We start from the raw sequence: 22,110 nt of genomic DNA on the forward strand, positions 1-22,110 counted from the left end.
ATATTGTCACTTTTATGTTGCAGGTCAAGGCTATGGGGTACATATAAAGAAGCTTTACAAACTCGCTGGGAAAAAAGGACTAGTAGGATTCTCAGGGTAATCATCTTGCACCGTTCAAAAGCACATATGTCACAAACCAGCTTGTCACAAAAGCTTACCTCAATGGAGACCAGCACTTCCTCTCCCTCTAAGGACTTTTTCTTGATGTTGGCATCGTGACCAATAATGTTCATAGTATCTGTAGTCTCTGGTTGGTCTCTAAAGGGATCTTGGGGCAATGGATCATGAAAGGTTTGTAGAAAAGAAGAAACTGGTTTGGCTTTTCCCTCTGTGCTAACCTGACGGAGGAGAGAAAAAAGCACAAGGAGTAACTAATCACAGAATGCCAGTACAAGCTAGAGCCCAGTAACAGAGCCTAAATACAACCCAGACAGCAGGCACAGGATCCCAGCAGATGTCACAGACTTAGTAAAGAAAAATCAAGGTAACATTGACTGATGCACCTTTTCATTATCAATACTGTACACAAACAAAAACATGAATAATACTCCATTGGTCAAATAGGGTGTGAATTTATTTTGACAAAATGGCTATACTCTCTATAAATAAATGATTACCCTTCCAATCCAAAGGCATCAAACCTAACAACCATGCTCTCTGGTAATCCCTAAAGTCTTAAGCAAACTATCAGGAGCATCACCATGTCATGCTGTTCCTAAAATCATTGAGAGCTGACAAGAAAACTGTCCCCTTTAACACAAAGAAAGATGCTATCCACAACAAAGTTCTACCTCCTTCTAAGCATTCATGTTTTTAATTTTTATTTTTGCCACCCCACGTTTCATCGGCAAACAATCCCATAAATGTGCAAACACATCAAACAACATTTCTATGCTACTGAGCCACCATCACTTTCCAAGTGGATTCACTTCCAGTAAAGTTTGTTTCTGCTCTTTTACCATTATCTAGCCCACTTCCTATACAGAAAACATATTCTAGCTCACATTCTTAAATAAGTAGTCTGATATTTCTTTGCATGGCCCCCTTCTAATTCTCAATCAATTGTGTATTTTATATAGGGTTTAGAGGCAACGGAATACTGATCCTGAATGCAGAGAAATCTCCCATCCATCCTATGACAAGACTGCAGTTCCTGGGGCTATCTTACATACTCAACTGGAAAAGGCATTTCCTTCAGAAGAACAAGTTAAAAACTTCAGGCCATGGCAAAGGCATTTTTCTCCAATAAAATAGCACCCATCAGGACATACAAATCCTTCTTAGGTCTCATGTAATCTTGCATTGGCCTGATTCCTATCTGCAGTCTCTGAATGAGGCATATTCAGCAGGAGTGAGATCACCACTGGGAGTAGGTGATGGGCTCATGGAGCGGCACAGTTAAAGTCATCATATAGGTCAGGCAAGCCCTGACGTGATGGAGGTAATTTGAGTAATGTCTTATGACTATCTAGATCATGCCTAAGTTCTATGCATTGGAAAACTGGCTTTTATGAAGAGCAAAACCAGTGAAAAGGATTTGATATGGTCAGTTGCCAAAACATCCCCAAGCTTAGAAATGCTGATGAAGTCCCATACTGGAACCCAGGTAACCTAGCAATCTGCTTAAGAAGTGTACCACACCACGAAGGGGCTCTGCGGTGACCCTGCCATGCCATCTAATATGTTTAACTGATGCCTTCCAACTCTCAAGTGGAACCCTTGTAACCTTGTGTAATGTTTGTGGGATTTATGTGCCATTTATGGAAGTGTATAGGTTGTGTGACCCTAGCAACTGAAGCCCCAGGTCTACAGCTGCTTTCAAAACTACATCTAAATAGCCAGTCATTCAGCAAGCTTGGACATCTAGTAGAAAAACTGAAGGTTTGAGGCTCGCCGCCCACCGTTGAGCATGGAGTGTGTGTATTTAGCTAATCTAACCTGCGGAGGGCATCCTGCCCATAGGAATCATGAGAGTGCATGCTGCAATGAAGGGAAGACTTGTAGGACTGGATAAGGATAGTTTTGTGTCATTTAAAGAATTATGGGGTAGGATCATCATTTTATGAATGGCGAATCAGCCTATAATATTAAGAGGGAGTCTAGCCCATTTTCCCATATTTTGCAGCACCGCACTTTGCAGTGGGACAATATTAATGTTCCACCTGAGAGCCAGGTCAGAGAAGATGCCCAAATATTTAAGGTGGGGAGGGGTTAGCTTTAATGTCAAAATGTGGATGTTTTGGGGGGGATTACCCACTAGGGGCATGTATGCTGATTTGCCACAATTATCCTGAAGGCCTGAGCAACCTGTAGATCTGAATTATATAAAATATTCTTGGGACAGAAAATGTGTGTCACTGCAAAAGAGGAGATGTTGTCAGTATAAAAGGCAATTCTATCCTCGAGACCTCTGTCCAACGAAACCCCGAGAGCTCAGCATCACATCTGATCCACTCTGCGAGTGGCTCAATAGCTAATTTGAACAAGAGTGGAGAGAGAGGGCAACCCTATACAGTAGTGTGATGTGACGTATCCGGAAAGGGGCAGGGAAGGCCTCATTAACACAAACTGGGACCCAAGGGGTAGAATGTAGAGCCTTCACAAACCCAAGAAGACGTTGGCCAAACCGAGCAATTCATCTCCACTGAGAACAAAAAATACCGACACTCTGCCAGCAGGTTCAATCTGCCAGGGTCTGAGGTCAATCCTTTTCAAAGACATGACAACGCTTCCTTCTTTACTTATGCATTTTGTCAAATTACTCTCATACCCAATGTGCTGAAAAAGGCAAAGCTTACAGTTCCTTGATTCGGATTGCTTTGGCATGGCCTCACCAGTTTTAGTGCCGCCACCAACTGAGGCTGTCCAAATACTCACAAATCAAGTCTGAAATTCTCAAGCACATCCTCAAGGTACTGTTATTGACCACCTGGTTCCTGACCACTTAGAATATGTCCATCTGAATATCCCTTCAGATTCCAGATACATGTTATTGCAGGCATGTGTGTCATCCACAATTAAGACCTATAATGATGAATGGAAAATATTCTGCCCACGGTGCAAAGATAAAGGTATTAACCCAATCTTCATACCGCCCCAACAGGTGTTGCCATACTTGCTAGAGCTAGCCATGAGTGGTCTCAAGTATTCACTTGGCCACAATTTCCAGATTCAAGAGGATGGAAGACTGTTCCTCATTTTTATTCTCAAGGAGAATTGTAAAACAGTTCATTAAAGGACTCTTCACGACCTTTCCTTCAGTGAGGCGTCCTCCATGAAAGCTAAATTCTTTGATGAGCCAATTAAAGTTGTCTCCTTATGAACCCATCAATAGAGTGCACCTGAGAATTCCATTTGCAAAATATCACACTATTACTCACTCTCATCTTAGCAAGGAGAGTCAAAGAATTAAAGCTGTTCACCATAAAGGTGCCTTATCTTCACTTCGTCAAAAGCAAGGTGATTTTACAGACCAAGCCAAGGTTCCCACCAAAAGTCCTTACAGACTTTTACTTAAAAGAACCTTCCTTAATCCATCACTTGTGTGGAAATATCCTCACTGGATTTTCGGCATGTGGATTAGGTTCTACTTTCACAAAACAGAAGACTTACGTTTTTCAATTATTTCTATCACTCAGCTTTCAAGGAAGTGAATGCTGGTTGTCCAACAAGACTGCATGTTGGCTGTATTCCTGCATAGCCTTCTGTAACAACAAAGGAAACATCTGCTCCAAGGTAGTGTGAAGGTGTACTCCACCAGAAACATGGCAACAACAGCTATGCTGTAAGCTGGAGTGCCTTTATTGGACATCTGCCATGCAGCCACATGGAAAGGCAGCCATACTTTCTCCAGACGTCACACGCTGGATATGAATGCAGCAGTCGGACAAGCAGTTATATGCAACCATGTAATGCTTACTATTCTGATTCAAGAATGCTGGAGAATTCAGTTACTTACCAATAACTCTCCAGTGTTGGTATCTTTCATATATTCACATGAGACCCTTCCTCCAGTCAGAGGCTCCAGCTATGATATGTAGTCTTCACACTTGTACAACAAAATCTGAACTATTTCGGTCTTTGGGGAAGTAGGAGAGCTCAGCACTTCCACCTAATTTCTTGAAAATTGGGTTGTTTCAAATAAGGAGAATGCTACTAAACAAACGTTTTTGAGGCCTATGGCTATCGGGAATTCCCAACCAGAAAACAGGGAAATATTCAATCATGTGAGTATATGAAAGATACCAGTGCTGGCCAACCAAAGTTACAGGTAAATCACACATTGTTGCAATTTGGCCTATAACAGTGTGGAGTCAATCTGCCAGCACAGCTATTGTAATGAATGGGACTATTATCATACAAAGACATTTTATGGAAAAGTCCCAATGAGGAAGAAACGTAACATTACAATCCATAGGGGAGGTTACAGACCTTGAAAACTCTTTCACCAGTCATTTAAAGTCTTTACATTGTTAAAGCCCAGACTAAAAAGAAATATGCTACTAACCCATAAGTCAGATTCTCCAGAATTGGTATTTTTATGGATTCACATGTTTGAATTTATTCCCCGTCGTAAGACTGGGAACTCCTGGTAACAATGCGCTGTACTCATACACTCAATAACTATCAAACTAGATTCAAACATTTCTTTTCTACCCACATCATTATACATGATCCAAATTGAAGCCAATAAGAACCCACACCACCCATCTGCTTCCCTGCCTAAGGCCTCCAACTGTCACATTTCTATAACATATATTCTACAACCAATAATAAAAATTATGACATTAGGCTTCATAACGAGAGGAGGAAGATTGGTTGCTTAACCTGTTCTGTGCACAGGACGTAATGGTTACGTCCTGAGGCACAGTGCTGCTGTGCCCAGGACGTAACCATTACGTCCTGGTCACAGAGCCCAGAGGGAGCGCTAGCGCTCCCTCTGTGGGGTTCCCCCCCACCCCCCCAAGTCATGGATGGAAGGGGAAGCCCTTCCCCTTCCACCCCTGCCCCCCCAACCCCCCGTGACGTCAGCGCACGAGCGTGCGCGCGCTGATTAGTCACAGGGTCTCCCCCATCGCGCTGGAAGCTCTGCTTCCAGCGAGATTGAAAGAGAAATGCAAAGCATTTCTCTTTCAATTCCATGGGGGGGTCCCGGAGGGGCTTCAAAGGGAAGGAAATGTATTTCCTTCCCTTTGAAGTCTCTCCCAGGGTTTCAAAAGCCGGATTGCTTGCAATCCGGCTTTTGAAACCCCACTAGACACCAGGGATTTTTTTTTTTTTACTGAAACTGACAAAAGGGAGCGACCCCTTGGGCAAGGGTCGCTCCCAGGGGGAGCATTTTTCTGGGAAGGCCTTTTCTGCCCCCAGGGGGGCAGACACCTCTAGGCACCAGGGATCATTTTTTTTTTTTTTTTAGGTGGGGAGCGTCCCCTTGGGCAAGGGTCGCTCCCCTAGGGGGCAAATATTATTTAGGCCATTTCTGCCCCCCGTGGGGGCAGATTGGCCTCTTTTGATGAGGCCAATCTGCCCCCAAGGGCGGCAGAAACCATTAGACACCAGGGAGTTTTTTTTGCGTGAATTTCACGCAAGGGGAGCGACCCCTTGGGCAAGGGTCGCTCCCAGGGGGGGCATTTTTTTGGGAAGGCCTTTTCTGCCCCCCCTGGGGGCAGAAACCTCTATGCACCAGGGATAATTTTTTTTTTTGTTTTTTTGTTATGTTTTCTTTTTTTTTTTAGGTGGGGAGCGACCCCTTAGGCAAGGGTCGCTCCCCTAGGGGGCAAATTATATTTCGGGCATTTCTGCCCACCTTGGGGGCAGAGTGGCCTATTTTGATGAGGGGGGCAGAAACCATTAGACACCAGGGAGTTGTTGTTTTTTGCGTGAATTTCACGCAAGGGGAGCGACCCCTTAGGCAAGGGTCGCTCCCTGGGGGGGGGGGGGGGGATTATTTTAGGCCATTTCTGCCCCCCTGGGGGGAGATCAGCCTATTTTGATTAGGCTGATCTGCCCCCAAGGGGGGCAGAAACCACTAGGCACCAGGGATTTTTTTGTTTTTTTTTGTTTTACAGATGGGGAGCGACCCCTTGGACAAGGGTCGCTCCCCTGGAGGGGCAAATTATATTTAGGCCATTCCTGCCCGCTTTGGGGGCAGATCGGCCGATTTTAGGTCAATCTGCCCCCAAGGGGGGCAGAAACCACTAGGCACCAGGGATCTTTTTTTTGCGCCGTCACGCAAGGGGAGCGACCTTGTAGGCAAGGGTCGCTCCCCGAGGGGGGTGGGGGGGCAAATTTATTTTAGGCCATTTCTGCCCCCCCTGGGGGCAGAACAGCCTATTGGTATTAGGCCGATCTGCCCCCAGGGGGGGCAGAAACCTCTAGGCGCCAGGGCAAATAGTTTTTTTGTCTTTTTTTTGTTTTTTTAGAGATGGGGAGCGACCCATTAGGCAAGGGTCGCTCCCCTGGGGGGCAAATTGTATTTAGACCATTTCTGCCTCCCTTGGGGGCAGATTGGCCGATTGTAGGTCAATCTGCCCCCAAGGGGGGCAGAAACCACTAGGCACCAGGGATCTTTTTTTTTGCGCCGTCACGCAAGGGGAGCGACCTTGTAGGCAACGGTTGCTCCCCGGAGGGGGGGGCAAATTTATTTTAGGCCATTTCTGCCCCCCCTGGGGGCAGATCGGCCTATTGCTATTAGGCCGATCTGCCCCCAGGGGGGGCAGAAACCTCTAGGCGCCAGGGCAAATAGTTTTCTGTGTTTTTTTTTTTGTTTGTTTGTTTTTTTAGAGATGGGGAGCGACCCATTAGGCAAGGGTCGCTCCCCTGGGGGACAAATTGTATTTAGACCATTTCTGCCCCCCTTGGGGGCAGATTGGCCGATTGTAGGTCAATCTGCCCCCAAGGGGGGCAGAAACCACTAGGCGCCAAGGATCTTTTTTTTGCGCTGTCACGCAAGGGGAGCGACCTTGTAGGCAAGGGTCGCTCCCCGAGGGGGGTGGGGGGACAAATTTATTTTAGGCCATTTCTGCCCCCCCTGGGGGCAGAACAGCCTTTTGGTATTAGGCCGATCTGCCCCCAGGGGGGGCAGAAACCTCTAGGCGCCAGGGCAAATAGTTTTTTTGTCTTTTTTTTGTTTTTTTAGAGATGGGGAGCGACCCATTAGGCAAGGGTCGCTCCCCTGGGGGGCAAATTGTTTTTAGACCATTTCTGCCTCCCTTAGGGGCAGATTGGCCGATTGTAGGTCAATCTGCCCCCAAGGGGGGCAGAAACCACTAGGCACCAGGGATCTTTTTTTTGCGCCGTCACGCAAGGGGAGCGACCTTGTAGGCAACGGTTGCTCCCCGGAGGGGGGGGCAAATTTGTTTTAGGCCATTTCTGCCCCCCCTATTGCTATTAGGCCGATCTGCCCCCAGGGGGGGCAGAAACCTCTAGGCGCCAGGGCAAATAGTTTTTCTGTGTTTTTTTTTTTGTTTGTTTGTTTTTTTAAAGATGGGGAGCGACCCATTAGGCAAGGGTCGCTCCCCTGGGGGACAAATTGTATTTAGACCATTTCTGCCCCCCTTGGGGGTAGATTGGCCGATTGTAGGTCAATCTGCCCCCAAGGGGGGCAGAAACCACTAGGCGCCAAGGATCTTTTTTTTGCGCTGTCACGCAAGGGGAGCGACCTTGTAGGCAAGGGTCGCTCCCGGGGGGGCAGGGGGTTGGGGACAAATTTATTTTAGGCCATTTCTGCCCCCCCTGGGGCCGGCTGAGCTAGAGGCCAAAATCCACAGGTAGGCACTGTTTTCTATGAAAAAATTTGATGTGTCCACGTTGTGTTTTGGGCCATTTCCTGTCGCGGGCGCTAGGCCTACCCACACAAGTGAGGTATCATTTTTATCGGGAGACTTGGGGGAACGCTGGGTGGAAAGAAAATTTGTGGCTCCTCTCAGATTCCAGAACTTTCTGTCACCGAAATGTGAGGAAAATGTGTTTTTTTAGCCAAATGTAGAGGTTGGCAAAGGATTCTGGGTAACAGAACCTGGTCAGAGCCCCACAAGTCACCCCATCTTGGATTCCCCAAGGTCTCTAGTTTTCAAAAATGCACAGGTTTGGTAGGTTTTCCTAGGTGCCGGCTGAGCTAGAGGCCAAAATCTACAGGTAGGCACTTTGCAAAAAACAGCTCTGTTTTCTGTGATGTGTCCACGTTGTGTTTTGGGGCATATCCTGTCGCGGGCGCTAGGCCTACCCACACAAGTGAGGTACAATTTTTATCGGGAGACTTGGGGGAACGCTGGGTGGAAGGAAATTTGTGGCTCCTCTCAGATTCCAGAACTTTCTGTCACCGAAATGTGAGGAAAATGTGTTTTTTTAGCCAAATTTTGAGGTTTGCAAAGGATTCTGGGTAACAGAACCTGGTCAGAGCCCCACAAGTCACCCCATCTTGGATTCCCCTAGGTCTCTAGTTTAAGAAAATGCACAGGTTTGGTAGGTTTCCCTAGGTGCCGGCTGAGCTAGAGGCCAAAATCTACAGGTAGGCACTTTGCAAAAAACAGCTCTGTTTTCTTTCAAAAAATGGGATGTGTCCATGTTGTGCTCTGGGGCGCCTCCTGTCGCGGCCGTTAGGCCTACCCACACAAGTGAGGTATCATTTTTATCGGGAGACTTGGGGGAACGCTGGGTGGAAGGAAATTTGTGGCTCCTCTCAGATTCCAGAACTTTCTGTCACCGAAATGTGAGGAAAATGTTTTCTTAGCCAAATTTTGAGGTTTGCAAAGGATTCTGGGTAACAGAACCTGGTCAGAGCCCCACAAGTCACCCCATCTTGGATTCCCCTAGGTCTCTAGTTTTCAAAAATGCACAGGTTTGGTAGGTTTCCCTAGGTGCCGGCTGAGCTAGAGGCCAAAATCTACAGGTAGGCACGTTGCAAAAAACAGCTCTGTTTTCTTTCAAAAAATGGGATGTGTCCACGTTGTGTTTTGGGCCATTTGGTGTCGCGGGTGCTAGGCCTACCCACACAAGTGAGGTATCATTTTTATCGGGAGACTTGGGGGAACGCTGGTTGGAAGGAAATTTGTGGCTCCTCTCAGATTCCAGAACTTTCTGTCACCGAAATGTGAGGACAATGTGTTTTTTTAGCCAAATTTTGAGGTTTGCAAAGGATTCTGGGTAACAGAACCTGGTCAGAGCCCCACAAGTCACCCCATCTTCGATTCCCCTAGGTCTCTAGTTTTAAAAAATGCACAGGTTTGGTAGGTTTCCCTAGGTGCCGGCTGAGCTAGAGGCCAAAATCTACAGGTAGACACTTTGCAAAAAACAGCTCTGATTTCTGTCAAAAAATGGGATGTGTCCACGTTGTGTTTTGGGGTGTCTCCTGTCGCGGCCGCTAGGCCTACCCACACAAGTGAGGTATCATTTTTATCGGGAGACTTGGGGGAACGCTGAGTGGAAGGAAATTTGTGGCTCCTCTCAGATTCCAGAACTTTCTGTCACCGAAATGTGAGGAAAATTTGTTTTTTTAGCCAAATTTTGAGGTTTGCAAAGGATTCTGGGTAACAGAACCTGGTCAGAGCCCCACAAGTCACCCCATCTTGGATTCCCCTAGGTCTCTAGTTTTAAAAAATGCACAGGTTTGGTAGGTTTCCCAAGGTGGCGGCTGAGCTAGAGCCCAAAATCCACAGGTAGGCACTTTGCAAAAAACACCTCTGTTTTCTTTGAGAAAATGGGATGTGTCCACTTTGTGTTTTGGGGCATTTCCTGTCGCAGGCACTAGGCCTACCCACACAAGTGAGGTACCATTTTTATCGGGTACTTGGGGGAACGCTGGGTGGAAGGAAATTTGTGGCTCCTCTCAGATTACAGAACTTTCTGTCACCGAAATGTGAGGAAAATGTGTTTTTTTAGCCAAATTTTGAGGTTTGCAAAGGATTCTGGGTAACAGAACCTGGTCAGAGCCCCACAAGTCACCCCATCTTCGATTCCCCTAGGTCTCTAGTTTTAAAAAATGCACAGGTTTGGTAGGTTTCCCTAGGTGCCGGCTGAGCTAGAGGCCAAAATCTACAGGTAGACACTTTGCAAAAAACAGCTCTGATTTCTGTCAAAAAATGGGATGTGTCCACGTTGTGTTTTGGGGTGTCTCCTGTCGCGGCCGCTAGGCCTACCCACACAAGTGAGGTATCATTTTTATCGGGAGACTTTGGGGAACGCTGAGTGGAAGGAAATTTGTGGCTCCTCTCAGATTCCAGAACTTTCTGTCACCGAAATGTGAGGAAAATTTGTTTTTTTAGCCAAATTTTGAGGTTTGCAAAGGATTCTGGGTAACAGAACCTGGTCAGAGCCCCACAAGTCACCCCATCTTGGATTCCCCTAGGTCTCTAGTTTTAAAAAATGCACAGGTTTGGTAGGTTTCCCAAGGTGGCGGCTGAGCTAGAGCCCAAAATCCACAGGTAGGCACTTTGCAAAAAACACCTCTGTTTTCTTTGAGAAAATGGGATGTGTCCACTTTGTGTTTTGGGGCATTTCCTGTCGCAGGCACTAGGCCTACCCACACAAGTGAGGTACCATTTTTATCGGGTACTTGGGGGAACGCTGGGTGGAAGGAAATTTGTGGCTCCTCTCAGATTACAGAACTTTCTGTCACCGAAATGTGAGGAAAATGTGTTTTTTTAGCCAAATTTTGAGGTTTGCAAAGGATTCTGGGTAACAGAACCTGGTCAGAGCCCCACAAGTCACCCCATCTTCGATTCCCCTAGGTCTCTAGTTTTAAAAAATCCACAGGTTTGGTAGGTTTCCCTAGGTGCCGGCTGAGCTAGAGGCCAAAATCTACAGGTAGACACTTTGCAAAAAACAGCTCTGATTTCTGTCAAAAAATGGGATGTGTCCACGTTGTGTTTTGGGGTGTCTCCTGTCGCGGCCGCTAGGCCTACCCACACAAGTGAGGTATCATTTTTATCGGGAGACTTTGGGGAACGCTGAGTGGAAGGAAATTTGTGGCTCCTCTCAGATTCCAGAACTTTCTGTCACCGAAATGTGAGGAAAATTTGTTTTTTTAGCCAAATTTTGAGGTTTGCAAAGGATTCTGGGTAACAGAACCTGGTCAGAGCCCCACAAGTCACCCCATCTTGGATTCCCCTAGGTCTCTAGTTTTAAAAAATGCACAGGTTTGGTAGGTTTCCCAAGGTGGCGGCTGAGCTAGAGCCCAAAATCCACAGGTAGGCACTTTGCAAAAAACACCTCTGTTTTCTTTGAGAAAATGGGATGTGTCCACTTTGTGTTTTGGGGCATTTCCTGTCGCAGGCACTAGGCCTACCCACACAAGTGAGGTACCATTTTTATCGGGTACTTGGGGGAACGCTGGGTGGAAGGAAATTTGTGGCTCCTCTCAGATTACAGAACTTTCTGTCACCGAAATGTGAGGAAAATGTGTTTTTTTAGCCAAATTTTGAGGTTTGCAAAGGATTCTGGGTAACAGAACCTGGTCAGAGCCCCACAAGTCACCCCATCTTGGATTCCCCTAGGTCTCTAGTTTTCAAAAATGCACAGGTTTGGTAGGTTTCCCTAGGTGCCGGCTGAGCTAGAGGCCAAAATCTACAGGTAGGCACTTTGCAAAAAACAGCTCTGATTTCTGTCAAAAAATGGGATGTGTCCACGTTGTGTTTTGGGGTGTTTCCTGTCGCGGCCGCTAGGCCTACCCACACAAGTGAGGTATCATTTTTATCGGGAGACTTGGGGGAACGCTGGGTGGAAGGAAATTTGTGGCTCCTCTCAGATTCCAGAACTTTCTGTCACCGAAATGTGAGGAAAATTTGTTTTTTTAGCCAAATTTTGAGGTTTGCAAAGGATTCTGGGTAACAGAACCTGGTCAGAGCCTCACAAGTCACCCCATCTTGGATTCCCCTAGGTCTCTAGTTTTAAAAAATGCACAGGTTTGGTAGGTTTCCCTAGGTGCCGGCTGAGCTAGAGGCCAAAATCTACAGGTAGGCACTTTGCAAAAAACAGCTCTGTTTTCTGTGATGTGTCCACGTTGTGTTTTGGGGCATATCCTGTCGCGGGCGCTAGGTCTACCCACACAAGTGAGGTATCATTTTTATCGGGAGACTTGGGGGAACATGGAATAGCAAAACAAGTGTTATTGCCCCTTTTCTTTCTCTACATGTTTCCCTTCCAAATGTAAGACAGTGTGTAAAAAAGACGTCTATTTGAGAAATGCCCTGTAATTCACATGCTAGTATGGGCACCCCGGAATTCAGAGATGTGCAAATAACCACTGCTTCTCAACACCTTATCTTGTGCCCATTTTGGAAATACAAAGGTTTTCTTGATAGCTATTTTTTACTCTTTATATTTCAGCAAATGAATTGCTGTATACCCGGTATAGAATGAAAACCCACTGCAGGGTGCAGGTCATTTATTGGCTCTGGGTACCTAGAGTTCTTGATGAACCTACAAGCCCTACATATCCCCGCAACCAGAAGAGTCCAGCAGACGTAACAGTATATTGCTTTCGAAAATCTGACATTGCAGGAAAAAGTTACAGAGTAAAACGTAGAGAAAAATTGATGTTTTTTTCACCTCAATTTCAATATTTTTCTTTTTCAGTTGTTATTTTCTATAGGAAACCCTTGTAGGATCTACACAAATTACCCCTTGCTGAATTCAGAATTTTGTTTACTTTCAGAAATGTTGCGGTTTCTGGGATCCAGCGTTGGTTTCATGCCCATTTCTGTCACTGACTGGAAGGAGGCTGAAAGCACAAAAAATCGTAAAAATGGGGTATGTCCCAGTAAAATGCCAAAATTGTGTTGAAAAATTGGGTTTTCTGATTCAAGTCTGCCTATTCCTGAAAGCTGGGAAGCTGGTGATTTTAGCACCGCAAATCCTTTGTTGATGCCCTTTTCAGGGAAAAAACCACAAGCCTTCTTCTGCAGCCCCTTTTTCCCATTTTTTTTTAAAAAAACGAAATTTTCACTGTAGTTTGGGTAATTTCTTGGCCTCCTTCTGGGGAACCCACAAAGTCTGGGTACCTCTAGAATCCCTAGGATGTTGGAAAAAAGGACGCAAATTTGGCTTGGCTAGCGTATGTGGACAAAATGTTATGAGGGCGTAAGCGCGAACTGCCCCAAATAGCCAAAAAAAGGCTCGGCACAGGAGGGGGAAAAGGCCTGGCAGCGAAGGGGTTAAGAATCTATGGAAGATACCAATGCTAGAACCTGAGGTATAGGTACGTAACCTTTTTCTTTCTCCAGAATCGCATGCTTGAATGTATATCATTAAAGAAATACCATATATTAAATCAAAAGAGAATAGTGAGAATGAGGCTTACCTAAGGTCTCTGAGCACAGCTTAACCTACCTCAGCCTCTTTGTTGGTCTGCACATCAATACAAAAATGCTTTGCAAAAGCATATGTTGTCCTCCATATTACTGTCTATCAAGACCTTTCCTGCACACGATGCAGTTGTGGTTGCCATTGCTCCTGTCGAATGCACTCTCAGTCACCATGATAACAGTTTTTTAATTGATACATGTGCTGTTGTAATACATGCCACAATCCACCTTGCATCAGTCTATTTAGTGACTATTTGCCTTTATTTTCTGAACCAAAGGGTACAAAGAGTTGATCTGTTCTACTAAAGACTCTTGTTGTAAATAAAGAAATAATCATCACTTTATGCCTAAATAATGTGGAGTTCTCTCTGCATTTGTAGTAGGATTTGCAAAAAAAAAGCCATAAATGTGATTTTCCGCTTCAAATGAAATGTCGTTGGTACCTTTGGAATGAATCTTGGATTAGCTACCAGAGTCTCTTCCTATTCATAATATCTCAGGTATGGTTCCATACAGCATAAAGCTTGCAGCTCACCAACTCTGTGAGGTGAGATATTGCCAATAAAAATGCAGTTTTCCACATCAAGGCCCGTATTTATACTTTTTGACGCTAAACTGCGCTAACGCAGTTTAGCGTCAAAAAGTTTAGCGCCGGCTAACGCCATTCTGAAGCGCCATGCGGGCGCCGTATTTATTGAATGGCGTTAGCCGGCGCTAGCAGACCGGCGCTGCCTGGTGTGCGTGGAAAAAAACCACGTACACCAGGCGGCGCCGGCGTTGGGGAAAATGGCGCTAGGGCATCTTAAAATGGGGCAAGTCAGGTTGAGGCAAAAAAATCGCCTCCACCCGATTTGCGCCATTTTTAACGACGCCCAGACGCCATTTACATGACTCCTGTCTTAGTAAAGACAGGAGTCATGCCCCCTTGCCCAATGGCCATGCCCAGGGGACTTATGTCCCCTGGGCATGGTCATTGGGCATTGTGGCATGTAGGGGGGCACAAATCAGGCCCCCCTATGCCAAAAAAAATATATATATATTTTTTTTTTATACTTACCTGAACTTACCTGAATGTCCCTGGGATGGGTCCCTCCATCCTTGGGTGTCCTCCTGGGGTGGGCAAGGGTGGCAGGGGTGGTCCCTGGGGGCATGGGAGGGCAGCTGCGGGCTCATTTTGAGCCCACAGGTCCCTTAATGCCTGACCCAGGCGTTAAAAAGAGGCGCAAATGCGGGGTTTTTTGCCCCGCCCACTCCCGGGCGTGATTTTTGCCCGGGAGTATAAATACGACGCATTTGCGTCGCAGTCATTTTTTTAGACGGGAACGCCTACCTTGCATCTCATTAACGCAAGGAAGGCGTTCACGCAAAAAATGACGCTCATTCCTCATACTTTGGCGCTAGATGCGTCTAACGCCAAAGTATAAATAAGGCGTTAGTTTTGCGCCGAATTTGCGTCGAAAAAAACGACGCAAATTCGGCGCAAACGGAGTATAAATATGCCCCCAAATGTTTAGCAGATACCTTATGAATAGACTCAAAAGGTGCCTTAATTAACGCCATCAACATAGTGTTTAGCTCCCATTCTGGTGCCAACTTCTGTGCAGGTGGAAATTTTCTTAATAAACCCTTCATATATTCTTTATTTACTCTTTGCAAATACATAGGGGGTTATTCCAACTTTGGAGGAAGTGGTAATCCGTCCCAAAAGTGACGGTAAAGTGACGGATATACCACCAGCCGTATTACGAGTCCATTATATCCTATGGAACTCGTAATACGGCTGGTGGTAAATCCGTCACATTTGGGACGGATTACCACCTCCTCCAAAGTTGGAATAACCCCCATAGTCTTTTGATTTGAAGATCTTAAGAATGTTGAAATTGTGGCCAAGTGTACCGTCACCAACGTAAAAGGCAATATTGATTCCAGAGGATGCAATACATAGGGCAAAAATTCATGTAGCACCATCTTTAGTGGGTCTAATTTCTTTGATTGTGTCCACATGGCAAATTGCCTGCATTTTAGATTATGTTTTGATTTTTCAAGATGCCCTAGCTTCTTTTAGTTCTTCTCTACAGTGCTCAATAACATTGAGATGACCAAATTCTATGTCCGGATGAGCCATGCTGTTAGGTGAAGGATCTTGGGTTGTGGTGGAGAATTGGTGCCTTGCTCTTCCAGAGTAAATTGATATCCAGCAAGAACTGCAGAGGTTTGTCTATGCTCAACTCCCATAGATCAGCATACATATGTTGACATGGCCACACATGTGCCACCAAAATCACCCTGCAACTATCTTTTGTCATCTTGCATATCACTCACAAGATAATGACAGTGGTGAGAATGCATTCACAAACCTCCCTGTCCAGTCTAGTCTAGAGGCATTCCCTCAAGTGCCCGAGCAAAATCTGCTTACAAACCTCTTGCACCTGCAATCTGTAGTACACATGTCCTGCTCTGGTTTTCCCTACCTTTGAAATATCAACTTCAACTGATTGTCATCAATTTTCCACTTGTGGGTGTCTGTATAATGCCTACCCAAACAAATTGCTAAATGGTTGTGCATTCCTGGAATATGCTCTGCCAAGAGAAAAAAATTGTTGCAAACTGCACATTTTCGCATACTCTGAGCTTCCTTCCAAAGCTGCATTGATTTTGTCCCACCTTGCTTCTGAATATAATAGATTGTTGTTGTATTATCAGTCATCACCATGACATGTCGATTGCTCACTATGAGAAAAAAGCTTTTACCGCACTTAACTCTAATAGATTATGTGTCAATTTTCTTCCTCTTTTGTGCACATCATTCATGTGAATCTTGTCCAAATGTGCGCTCCATCCTGCTACAGAAGCATCTGTTGTCAGCCAGAGATACATGAGTTCCTTCTGGTTGCAACCCCGGAACCTAGAAGATGTTCTCTTCCATTATCAACCATCTCAAAGCTTTATTCATGACTGGTGTAATTTGGACAACATTGTCCCATCCTCCATGCATTTGCTGCCATGGTTCAACCAAATGCTCCTGAATCAGCCTCAACAGTAGGTGACAATGTGGTATCAATTGAATGCAGGAGGACATTATTCCCATCATTGCTTTGAGCATTCTCACTGATCCATTTTGGCTTTTTGACTAGACATCTGTTTCTTTTGCTTGCTGCTTCTTTCCAGCGAAGGGTACACCACTCATCCTTGTCATTATCCCTCCACAGAAACACTAGTGCCTAGATTTACCAAGCCTTTGCATCACCATTACGTTGCACAAGGCGATGCAGGGCAATGCAAAGGCTTATTTGGAATTTACAAAGTCATGCAATGCCCGATTTGCATGGCCTTGTGTGGCTTTATAAAGAAATGTAACACAACTGAGCTGCTTGCACTGTGTTATGTCACATTTCAACTACTGAGGAGGTCCATGGGTGGAGCATGGGCGTTCCCATGCAATAACCCATGGATTTTGGCACATCCCCAGCTTTACTAAAGCTACTAAGCGTAGGAATGCATCAAAATGCTATGTCTTCCCCCGTGTGGCGTAATGAGGGGAAGGAGCTTTATTTCTCCTTGTTATTTTCTCTTTCTATGTGTGCTGCATTCTGTGGCACACATAGAAAAAGGAAATGCCTCTAAGGATTGTTTTTATGCTGGAAGGTGGAACGGTGTCTGCATTGGCTGTAGGTAGCACACAGTGCACCAGCGCAACGAGAGAGCAGAAATGCTCCATATCTTTGTAAATATGGAGCATTTCTGCTCTCTACTTTTCACAAAATGCAGCACTGCAACTTTGCTTGCTGCCCTGCATTGCATGAAAGATGAATAATATGCCCCTAGAGCCCTGCTTGGCTGCAAATTTGATTTCTTCTTGTTGATGGCTAACGCTAGCCTCAGAAGTACTTTCATCATGAAATAGGTCATACTCTGCTTTCTGATAGTTGTCCACTTTCATGAGCCATTTTTTTTAGGTATGGGTACAGCATACCTTGTCTTTTTAGGTATGCTGCTATCGGGGCCATATGCTTTGTGAAGACATGAGGAGCTGACCTGAGGCCAAATGGAAGGGCTTTGAACTGGTAATTCTGTTCATCTACCAGTACTTTCTGTGTTTTTGGGGGTACGCATCCTGAAATATACTCATGACAAGAAATCTCTCTTCATTAACAGCAGAATCTCTTGAAATATTACTATCCAGAAAACCTGTTTTCCTATGAACTTGTTAAACACTCAGCTTCGATATTTGCCGCCAATCTCCTGATTTCTTTAATGTGAGAAAGAACTTTGAGTATAAGCCCATGTTCCTCTGCTCTAACATCACTCGCCCCATATCCTCCATCTTCATTAGCTTTAATATGTCTTGTTTTAATTCTTGCAAATGTTTGTGTCTTTGTGGAACTGGTTGTAGGGACAGTGGTTCCTACAGAAGTTTTAATGTATGACATTATTCCACAATATCTAGGATCCATCTCTCCACTGTTATTTGCTGTCATCCTTCTAAAACACATTGCCTGAAGTTTAGAGGGCTGTCTGCATCTCCGTCGCCTGTTCTGTCTATAACTCTGACTTCCCTGTTGTCTCCGCTGCCTCTTCTCACCATATGCTCTATTAAACCTATAGGGTCAAAATAAATCCTTGTTGATTCTGACCTTGTCTTTGATATTCCCTTCTGAAACCTTGTATTGTTTTCTAATTTGAAGCATCCTTAATGATTGGGCAGCCTCCATGCGTGCTTTTATTGCTTGTAGTGCTTCATCTACCTTCTTTCCAAATACATTAATGCCATCAAATGGCATGCCCATCATATAAGATAGCACAGCCAGTCACACCTCCCCATTGCTATGGAATTCCCAATTTGTCCAAATGCACAGAAAGATACATTTATTGGCACATCCTTCAATGAAAATTAAGCTTGCCCACTGTCTGTTAATATTGCTCTTGCTTTCTTCCTATCTTCTTCAGGCAGGTTCTCTGTGAATTGTGATATGTCTGTCAAACCTTGCAACAACTGCGGGTGAATTTGCCAATTTAATAGCATCAGTATCCAATACATTACATTTCTTTCCCATCGAGTCCCAGTTCCTGCCATCTTTATCAGTAGGTTTGGCAGTTAAATATTTACAGGGTGGACCCAGTAACCCTCAGAATCTGGGTCTAATAAATATAAAATTTCACACTAATTCTGTTGGGAAGACGTATTACCACCAAAAAAAGACTTATAAAACCAACGTTTTGATAAGGGGTCAAAGATTCCCCCCTAAAGAGGTTATGTAGTGACAACACACTGTGACACTGATGAAAACTGTCATTTGATTGTTACTTGACTAAACTGGGAGTTGAAAATTTGCCCTATTTGATAAACTTTGTAAATAATTGTTCACCAGCTATTGACGTTATATATGTTGTACAGCTGTCTTTTGCTGTGACCTCACTTTCATTAGCACTGAACCAATCTCACCTTGTGGAACATCCTTAAATATAATGTTGTTGTCTTAGTATTCTTAAATATATCGTTTTGTCTTTGGCTGAGTAGTGTGTTGGTATAAGCCACTATATAACCTGTTTAAGGGGGATTCTTTACCCCTTATCAATAAGTTGGGTTCTGAATCCTTTTTGGTGTTAATACGCTTTCCCAACCGAATCATTCAGAAACTTTATAGTCTTTATCAGTAAGAGCTGCACAAGGAGCCGAAGGCTTTCTAGATCTGTTCTGTACAGCTGCTGATATTATGTAATTTGTCCTTACTTGACTCAAGAAGCAGCCTGCCGCAGTTTTTATTGCATTGTATTTCTTTTTGATCCTTGCCAAATTCACAGAAGCTGTGGCTGGTTTATGCATTATAGTTAAACCTTCTTCCCATAAATGACCCGACACAGGGATGAAACATGAATTCACTGAGGCTTCTCTTTGAAAGAAGCATAGCATAGCAAATTAAAAAAGCTCCTGTTCCACCTTGAAACACAAGAAACATCAGTTAGACTGCAGAAAAGGTGCATGAAAATAGGCATCCTGCAGGTCCAAAGACACCATCCAGTCACCTAGTGCCAGTGCAGATAGAACTGGGCCAACATGAGCATTTCAAATTTGTTTTTTTGAAGGAAGGCATTCAGAGGGTGAGGTCTAAAATAGGACGAAGACCTCCATCTTTCTTTGGAACAAGGTTGTGGCAGAAGTAACAGCCAGTTCCTCGTTCTTGGGCCCAAAAGCTCTCTTTGCTCTTTTGGCTAAAAGAGCTTTCACTTCTTGGAGCAAGATGCGCAGGAGCACCCCTGAAAGATAATCTGATGTGGGTGGAAGAAGCAGCTGGTCATAAAGAAATGGCATCTCATAGCCTCATTGGATAATTTGAAGGATCTACCTGTTGGATGTTATATTTCCCCCTGTGGAGGAAATGATTAAATCTGCTTCCCTCAGGGTGGTTTTGTGTTAGTAAGGGCAAACTAAAGTGGCTTGATGGCTGATTGTGCAGAGGTGGTGGACAGGGAACTTTACTGACCTGGTGACCTAGATGATATCTACTTGACCCCAGTCCCAAAAGGACCGGGGTGCCTGTTGCGGAGGTGGTGAGGCTTAGAGTTTCCAGTATGCCAACCCTCTGGAGCAACCTGAAAAGGGGCAAAATTGTTGAGTGTATTCACAAGGGTTTGAAAGGATTAAGGAACATCATATGTCTTGGCTTTCCTTGAAGCATTCCAATGCTAAAGGAGCCTTCTCAACAAACTGGCATAATCCGTCAATTGGTATATACATTTTAGAGGCCTGCAAGTCACCAGAGAAGCCTATGGAGCTCTTCCACGTTCGATATCAAACCACGTGCTGACCGGGCTGACTGCTGACTGTTCTGCCCAGACAGTCGGTAGTGTCCAGTTCAGAATGGAATGATATATTTGACCACATCCTGATCATCCTGATTAGGTGGAACCAGGTTGGTCCAAAATTCCTCAGGCAAGATCTTGCCAACCATGTCCCATAAAACATGCCATCTCTCCAGCAAAAAGCTGGCACTACCTGACTGGAGAGCTAGGCTTGCTGGGGAAAACATTTGTTTCCTGAATGCTGTGAATCTTTTGGACTATGTCTGTGGGAGTCATACGGAATGAATTGGGGTTCACCCTGCCCAAGTAGGCACTCTTTTTGGTGTAGGGTGCTGTGTCAAGATGTCAGGGTCACCTGGCGCCAGTCTGTGGCACCTGGCTAATTGCCTGTTCACCAGCTGACAAAAACAAGGCGTGGAACAGGTGCCCATTAGAGTGTCAGTCAGGGCTTTATTGAATGGCTGTAAAGAGGAGATGTGTCCTGGTTGAAAAACTTCTGTTAATACATTAGTTTTGACTTCCATAGTTGGCAACTGTCAATCTGATACCACCACTGCTCGTCCCATCACCACAGCAAAGGAGGCACACTCTTCTGTTGACAGTTCAAGGAGAGATCACAACCCTATGTCCAAGGAAGTGTCCAACCGGCTGGCCTCCTACAAGTTCATATACAAACTGTCTTCATCATAGTGTGTGGGAACATAATCCCCATCAACTCCACTGTACTCTGCCAAGGCTGACTGACTCTGAGAAGTCAGAAATTAAATGTTGTTGGATTCCTGAGGTGCAACTGAGGAAGAAGCTTGGTTCTGTCGGAGTCAAATCTGGCTGGGAACGAGTGTATCTGTACATCGTTGGGACACAACCTCATTCAGGGCTGATTATGAACTCGGCTCAGAGTCAGGTAAGACTGTGGGGACAGTGTCTTCTTCCAGCGCAAGCGTCATGTGTACCAGAGTTGATGTCAACAGGGCCTTTGTGGATTTTGGTTCCAGACTGGAAGTCAGCTACAGTGTTGGTGCAGAACCCAAGGTGGGTTCAGGAGGCACAAACAGTGCAGAGGGCAGACCATCTGGCGTTAAACTGACTAGAGGCCTCTGTGGTTGCTTGGTCCCTGAAGGTGTGCCAGAAAGAGACAGAAAAGTGCCAAAAATTTGCAACATGTCTAATTTAAAGTCCTCAAAAAGTTGCACTGTCGCCAATGGCCATGAAAGGTTGGGGTGCATCAGGATCAATTGCAGAAACTGCTCCTCAGAGGAGAACCAGGAGGAAGACCGAGAGACACTCTGAAGTCTTCGCAACTTCTCAGGCTGAGAGTGGCAGGACTTAAGACAATCCTGCTTGGCATTCTTGTATGTCCACTTTGGCTTTTACTTACCAGAAGACTAGAACCGCAGTGAGCACCTTCCTGGAGCAGAGCAATGCAAGGAAGCGATTTGCGCTGCCTTGCATTACTCCAGATTCATTACGCCATGCAGGGCCACGAAAGGTGGCCTTGCGTGGCTTGATAAATCTCACTTAGGTTTTGCGTCGCCATTGTGCCCCCTTGCGTAGTGAAGGACAACTCAAAAACTTAATAAATCTGGCCTTAACTGTCTTGCCACCTTCTACCTCCCTTAGCCATAGGAGCTGTGCAAGGCATCGATGGGTTCCTTGATCTACATGTTTCTGGCACTGAAACCACTGCATCTGTGTTAATTTGGTTTAAGAGAAACAAAAAAGCTGCATCATTAACTTTTATATTTCTTATATATTCTTGAGAAATTTACAGCAGCCCTGATAGAATTTTGCACCATGAGTAGGACCTCTTCCCTAACATGATCCAAAATGGAAATTAATCTTGCACTCCTGTTGCGATTTTTCTTTAAAGTCAAACAGGAGACAAGACTTCTAAACTAAAGATATGGGGAGACCGAAGCACTCTGAGTCCTTCTCTATTAATGAGTGGAATCTCCCTCTATCATCCGTCTGAAAGGTAATTTTTTGGTGCCAGCTCTGAACTGGCATG

General features: G+C 45.0%; 1 protein-coding gene across 2 annotated transcripts in view; it reads right to left on the reverse strand.

Moving 5' to 3' along the window:
- AXDND1 (axonemal dynein light chain domain containing 1) overlaps window positions 1–22,110 on the reverse strand; it is a 342,044-nt gene that overhangs the window by 47,718 nt on the left and 272,216 nt on the right. For both annotated transcript variants that reach the window (XM_069232100.1, XM_069232101.1), the window contains exon 23: window positions 159–338. In XM_069232100.1, the coding sequence (XP_069088201.1) occupies window positions 159–338 (180 nt within the window). The remainder of the gene's footprint in view (window positions 1–158; window positions 339–22,110) is intronic.

Source organism: Pleurodeles waltl, chromosome 4_2 (genome assembly GCF_031143425.1).
Source record: "Pleurodeles waltl isolate 20211129_DDA chromosome 4_2, aPleWal1.hap1.20221129, whole genome shotgun sequence".
NCBI classification, from domain to species: domain Eukaryota; kingdom Metazoa; phylum Chordata; class Amphibia; order Caudata; family Salamandridae; genus Pleurodeles; species Pleurodeles waltl.